Raw genomic sequence first — 7,270 nt, forward strand, 5'->3', positions numbered from 1 at the left:
GTTTGCCTTTATCTTAACAATAACACTAAAGTAAAAAAAGACTATGGAGTATGTATGAACATTTTGAAGGAAGGTGTCACGTTAACGGAATCACTTCACGGTATATGGTCAAACCAATGCATGTGCAGGCTGCGTTAACGTTACAATCCTCCTATACTGCCCATTTGTTTTAGAGCAACGTGGGCTTAAGAATTTTTTCGTCCACAAAATTTACAAACATGAATTCTTCTTAAATTTTAAATAGTTTATTTATATAATTCACAACTACAAGCTTCTAGATTTGAATCCTTATCTAAATTCAAAGTAACAGAGCGGAGTAGATATTAATTAGTTCAAATATGACTAATTCATATCTAATATTACATATATAAATGTTTCTTCTATTATGTAAATCAACCATTCATATCTTTCATTCAATCGGATAAATATGATCTGAATAAACCTTTAGGAGAATGCATGTGGCACTGTACTCTTTAATTAACTTAATTGTTTTGGTAAAAATAGTTCAAAGAGCTGTAGCAATTTCATGCTTATCTGATAGAAATGGCAATCATGTTCCGTAACGCCTTGTTGAGCTGCACTTTCTTTTCGTTTATCTTGTTTCACTCACATCAGCCACTTTTGTTTCATTTAGTGACAGAAGTACGTTTCATTTAGAAAAAGCATGACAAGTGTACAATTAGTTTTACATGGGTTTTTGTTAGGGCAATCCAGTATTTACCCAAAAAAAAAATTACATGGACATCACAATACTTGGCACACATTCATGGTTCCTCTATGTTTGACAGAGGAAGATGATATAAAGAAAATGAGAGGAGAATGGAAAGTGCCCGGAATATGCTAAAATTTAGTATCTCTCATTTTTGTTCCCTCAATTCCAAACATATCCTTATTGGTTATTTAGTCACGTTAATTTGTGTAAATTTTGTGCATTGAGTGTGTGTGCGTGCAGAGAGAGGGAAAGAGAGAGAGATTTTTAGAGACTGTATGTGCACAAAGCCATACCTTAAAATTGTTTCACTTTGGCATTCACCAAGGACTTATAAGCCTATATGTACCACAACCTTTTGCACATCAAAGAACTGCATATGCAGAAAGATACTTCTATACTAGGCTAAAATTGCTTCATCTTAAGCAATTGTGTAGGACTTAGAAACTTATATATGCTCCATATAACCTTATGATTTGCACACCTTAACCAAAATAGTAATTAAATACAGACTATATGTGTGCACAACCATACCTGTACATAGTTACAATTGATTCATCTTAAGCATTCTCGAAGGGCTTAGAAGCCTATATCCCCCACCACAGCCGTTGAAATCACCAGAAATCGAACGCCGAGCTGGACTTCGAAGTATTAATGGACTATAACCTTTAGCAAAGTTACAACCAAGCCTAACCTCCTCTCCACAGTCCATCTCTGCCAACACTTTATAGAACAGATCCACTTCACAAGGAAGCAAAATAGGGCCTTGACTATTGTACCCATATTCCAATTCAGCATCTTCTAGCAGCATCTTGAACAATGGATGGTTAGCAAACTCAGTCTTGACCACAAACCTTTGCTTTTGGGGTCCAACATACACTGAGAAACAGCCATCAGGAGCCACCTTGCACTTCTTTTTTTGTTGCCTTTCTTCCTTATCAGATGGCTTGGTGTGATCATAGCTCCACGATCTGCTCTTTGTCAATGAGTTAATATTATCATCATAGTAATATTGCTTCTTCTTGTTGCCTCCACCAAACGATTTGCACCGCTCCCATGTCTTCACAATCAGATTTTTCCTCCACTTTTCCTTCATAACATCCATTCCCTACTAATTCAAAAGCAAAAAAAAAAAAAAAAAAAAAAGCTTTACAAGAAGTAGTAGTACTTCTATGTGAGAAAGAGCTATTAATAATACAAAAAGGGTTTATGCCAAATTCCACATGTTTCTCATTTCTTGGCCTCTTTTCGTAACTGAAACCCTGAAAAAGAACGAAGATAAAGATAGACAGACAGATAGATAGATAGACAAAAACGAAGGAGATAGTTTTTGTGCCTTAAAAAAGTGGTTCCATGGAGAGAAATGTAGCTTAAGAATCCAAAATAGGAAGATATAGTTTAAGAAAGAAATCAAAAACAACCTCACAAACACAAAGGTATATATGATTTTGTCTTGTTCCTAGAAAATACTAAAATAGTCCTACTATGGGAAGTGTAGAAAGCAATGCAGAAGAGAACCACACAAGGTATATCTAAGAAGAGAGATGCGTTTATAACTGGGCAAACTCGGCTTAGGAAAGGCAGGCACTGCCATATATATAATATATATACAAAAAAACCTATAGCCATATACAAACACCTCAGCCCTAATAATATGGCATTTTGTGATTTTGTCAACGCACTAACGCTGTTACAGTTCGAATATTTATTTTGTCCAAACAAATTAGTCATATAGTGACAATATATAGAGGGCCACTTCTTTGTGTCTTCAACGCCTATGTGCACAAAAAGATAAGACATTTATATATTAACAAATAATTGATATTAACATATCTGATATGGTTTAGTGTAAATTAATTAAAAAGAAAGACAGCTAACTTGACAACATAACTAGATGAGTAGTAATGTGGAGAAAAGAAAAAGGGTATAAATGACAAAGTTGTAGGAAGCTATAGATGAACCTCTCCATGGTATTAGCTTGGACACCAAATGGTGCAAGTGGGAGTAGGTGATGAGACACAAAGATTTTTATAAATTTTTTTCGAAATGTTATGATAACAAGTTATAATCATACATAATAAAATTGATATCAATAGTGAGTAACGTTGCAACACGAACAACTTAACGTCTCAACAAATTATGAAATAAATTGTGAAAATTTTTGTCTCAATATTACTTCCTTTACCTCTTCTACTTTCATCTATTTTACTTCTCAATTTGTAGATTGTGAAGTAAGTTGTGAAAAATGTTATTCCTAACATTGCTTTTAATTGTTTTCACAAATGTTATGATTGCAAGTTATAATTGTGCGTAATAAAATTGATATCAATGGTGATTGATATAGTGTACAACGAACAACTTAACACTTAACAGCTTAACAAATTATGAAATAAGTTGTGAAAAATGTTATCTTTTATTTCTTCCTCATTTTCTTCCAGCTTCATTTATTTTAATTCTCAAGCTAGGAGAGACTGTGAAAAAAAAATTGTGAAAAAAGTTGTTCCTTGTAACATTGCTTCTAATTCTTTCTTTTCTTGGATTCTTTCTTGTTCAATCTTCTTTCATCTATATAAATTCTATAAAGCAACTAAAACTCACTAGACTCCTAGTCCCACACCTCTCAATTAAATATATATATATATATATATATATATGGAAGAATAATATTGTGCCCACCACAAGGCTCTTATTGCGGACGACATTCCATGCACTTGGTCGTATAGACTCTATGATTGTGTTAATTTAAACCTATATGTTGCACAAAAAGACAAAATGTACATGATGTTTTCATAATCTTGGGTACCATTAGGGATTAGGCATTTTGCAAATGGGCATTTTAAGAGGTCTATTTTTAAACTTAGTGTTTTGCCTTTTTGGTAGTTGAGTATTGAACGGGTCACACGCGTGGGTTTCATGTCATTTAACCCCTTTTTCGAACTAAAACTAAGTTCTTCATGAATCCTATGGTCATGGATTATAATCAATCATCGATATATATATATATATATATATATAAAAGTAGAGACATCATGTGAGAGTGTATAAGGTTCTGTCATGTGGTGTTCTAATTTTGCAATTTAACATTTTTTTTTACCTATTTTCATCAAGTATTTTTTACTATTACCCAAAAAGTTTACGTTGACTTATATTTTACTGTTATCTCATTAATCTCCCATTGATTATTTGAGGTTATAACATACATTTCTCTCTTCTTCATGTCTTTTAACATACACACTATTTTAGTATTAAAAACAAAAGAAAAATAATAATAATAATTAAGAACTAATAGTAATAACTAACTAGATAAGGCATTAGGGAGAGATAGAGAAACACAAAAATGTTGTGAACTTTTACAAAACGAACTGTTTCACTATTACCAAAATGAAAGACTTGAGTTTGACAAAGTATTTGTAAGAGAGAGAAAGAAGAATTTGAGAGGCCACTTCTTTTTCATATTGGCCTCCCACCACCATCAAGCCGCCGAAATCTCTACGAGGATTTTTTTTTTTTTTTTTTAACCATGGTTTTAAATCATTTATATGAAACATGCATATGCACTTGCTCACATCATATCTTAATGTCGCATTTTCGATGAGTAGAAGGCAATGAGAGAATTGGGCATACTTTCATTTTATGGTATGCAATTTGTGAACACAACACAAATTAGTTGATTTTCAAGGTCCTATTACTCTTTTGCATTTATTTTTGGTTTCACAATTTAAAAAAAAAAAAAAAATTTAAACTTATCTTAAGAAGGCTACAAATGTGCAGTGAAGCTATTAAATTAATTTTTAATATCTCAAAATGTATATGTTTCTTTACTCAAATTTAAATTATTTTTTCATTATAATATATGTATAACATTCACCAAAACCGTCTTACATAAAATATTTACAAAATTATCTGTACATCGCACGTGAAACTTACTAGTTATTTCAAAGTACCCACTACACTTTTTAATCTTTAAGAATTTCACCAAGCAATTCTCTCAAATAGGAACTTTCCTAGTTTTTATTTTTTTAATAGCTACCACCAATAATACTCTATTATAATGAGTATTTTGATTAACCTAATTTGATAGTTTATTTATTTAATGGTCAGTATTCTCTCACGCTTGTTAATATGCGCTCCATACATACAACAATGTAAGTTTACGCATGATTTTCATATTTAAAATGTAAAATATATAGCTGATGTATATGAACGATATATATATAATAAAGAATGTGTGAGAGTCAACGTTCTAAAAGAGACATATTACTCGATCATGTTATTATGGCACTAAATTTCCTCAAAATCAGTTTTGTACAATAAATTAGTCATTGATGATCATTTAATTAGAATATGTCACCCTGCACTAGTTATTTTTATTTACGCCCCAACATTCAGTTGGGGCTATTATGCCATTTGACCTCTTTTTTTATACATTTGCACGGGCATTTAATTCAGGATGTTAAGTTTTTAGCTACTGGTTTGTCATTTGCTAGTTTTGCACATGTTCTCCGCCAAAGGAACGCTGTAGCCCATGTTTTGGCTAGGCGGGCTGCTACCACGCTCAATTTAATACTCTGGATGGAAGATGTACCACCAGACATCTATCATGTTGTTCAGGCTGATTTGAACAGTCTTGTTTAATTAAAATTGAAGTCTTCTTTCTCAAAAAAAAAAATAATAATAATGATTTTATACCACACTACTAGAGTCCCCAATCGAACTATATAAATTGCCAAAAAATAGCTACACCATACAAACTTTGTAAGAAAAAGTAGAGCAAAATGATAAACTGTCATGCTGTCTCCCACCACAACTCTTGGAATAATGACAATATTAATCATGCGTGTATGGCGTGCATGCACCATCACCTTTTTTGGCTTTTTCTCCTTCAAAAAGACAAGTATTGATTATGAATAAGGTTAAATTAAATTAACCCATGAAATTTCTCATTAATTAATTGATTAATATAATTAATTTTTGCCTCATAAGGTCTTCTTGAAAGCTTTAAATTACTGGGGCTTTGAGTAACTAGGACATATTTGCATATTATTGTCCAAAAACGAAAAATGAAGCAAAATTGGCTCTCAAATTAAGTATATGGAGGAGGATGTTATTATGAAGCATGAAGAAATGGTTGATGGAGACTTAAGCAAAAATGATCGTGTACGTTGATAAAGATACTGAGAAAGTTGAATTGCAAGCTGGTTTAGAAACTGAGGCTGATCAGAGTGCAAGAGACAAGGTAGGTAATGAAAGAAATAAGCAGGCCTTGAGCCAAGAAGGTAGTTTTGATTGTCAGATGTGTCTCTTAGCGACTTACTGCTACAAGCATAAATAAAAGGAAATTGACATATATGACAGCTATAGTTTTCTCAAGTTGAATTTGGTTTGAGTTTGATTGATGATATTGATAAAGGAGGACTTTTTGTTTATATGATAGTTGATTTTTTTTGCAAAGACTGTCAACTTGTCATGCTTCATGCTTGTAATTAAAGTTGCAACTAGTTAGGTTGTAATTGTGTGCCGCTACTTGTTGAGCTTCCCTAGGGGGCTAGGAGGCTATGGGATTTTACATTTTAGGGTCTTCTTCATTATGTATTTGTGTTATTCAATATGTATATATATTTTTTTGCTAGGTTAAGTTGGGATAAGGGGCTGAATTGAGGGTTATTATTCAATTCAATCAATATGCTTGTTAATGATTAGTAAAGTCAACTTTATGCACCAAAATTAAGAGTTTTAGATTTCCAACTTCCTAACTGGTCATGATGAAATTCTTTACTAATATATATAGTTCAAGCTCCCTTGGATATGTATCTGATTTGTGAACCATAGTCCAACTAATAATCAATGTAGTTTATTTATTCTGGACTACTGTGCACTTTCTAGCATCTACAACTTGCTTTTGAATATATAACTCCTAGATATGAATTGAACCACCTTTTCTTATGGTCTACTTTGTGGGCTACATGCTTAAAAATAGCATTTCACACGTGCCACTATTAAATGTTTATCTGGCTGGGGATGGGTAACTATGTGAAGCTAGAATGAGACATTTTATATTCGTTGAATTTTTAACTTTCAAATAATTTAGCTAACATTTATATTCTTTGTAGCAAAAATACAAAAGGTGCATTCAAATAGTTGTAATTTGTAAATATTAATGTTTGAAATATGATGAGTTTACCATTTTTTTAATTTTTAATTTATTATTATCTTTTTATTTAAACTCATATCTTTTGTATTTAATTCATTATATATATATATATATATATATGTTGATTAATTAATGTGGGAGCATTTTTTGCTTCAAGGAAACTCATGTTTATCCTAGGCAATTTTTGCTTGTCCCACATTGGAAAGATGACCTTCCTCTTTCTACCTTATAAGGGATGAACCAATGAGAAAGAGTACCATTAGTTTGGTTTATAAGGGATGAGCCAATTAGAAAGAGTACCACTAGTTTGGTTAGAAAGAGGAATGAGATTTTTCCAATGTGGGACAAGCAAAAATTGCCTAGGAGTACATGAGTTTCCTTGAAGCAAAAAATGCTCCCACAATTAATAT

At 32.0% G+C, this 7,270-nt stretch overlaps 1 protein-coding gene across 1 annotated transcript; it reads right to left on the bottom strand.

Moving 5' to 3' along the window:
* Window positions 1–990: 990 nt before the first annotated feature.
* Window positions 991–2,279, bottom strand: LOC126703297 (auxin-responsive protein SAUR32-like). The gene has a single exon (XM_050402258.1). The coding sequence runs from the start codon at window positions 1,812–1,814 to the stop codon at window positions 1,254–1,256; it is 561 nt and encodes a 186-aa protein (XP_050258215.1). The 5' UTR covers window positions 1,815–2,279; the 3' UTR covers window positions 991–1,253.
* Window positions 2,280–7,270: the final 4,991 nt, after the last annotated feature.

The sequence above is a fragment of the Quercus robur genome, chromosome 10 (assembly GCF_932294415.1).
Source record: "Quercus robur chromosome 10, dhQueRobu3.1, whole genome shotgun sequence".
Lineage (NCBI taxonomy): Eukaryota > Viridiplantae > Streptophyta > Magnoliopsida > Fagales > Fagaceae > Quercus > Quercus robur.

Bases quoted from the DNA above. Each gene is read 5' to 3' on its own strand.
- LOC126703297 (XM_050402258.1), bottom strand. From the start codon at position 1,814: ATGGATGTTATGAAGGAAAAGTGGAGGAAAAATCTGATTGTGAAGACA.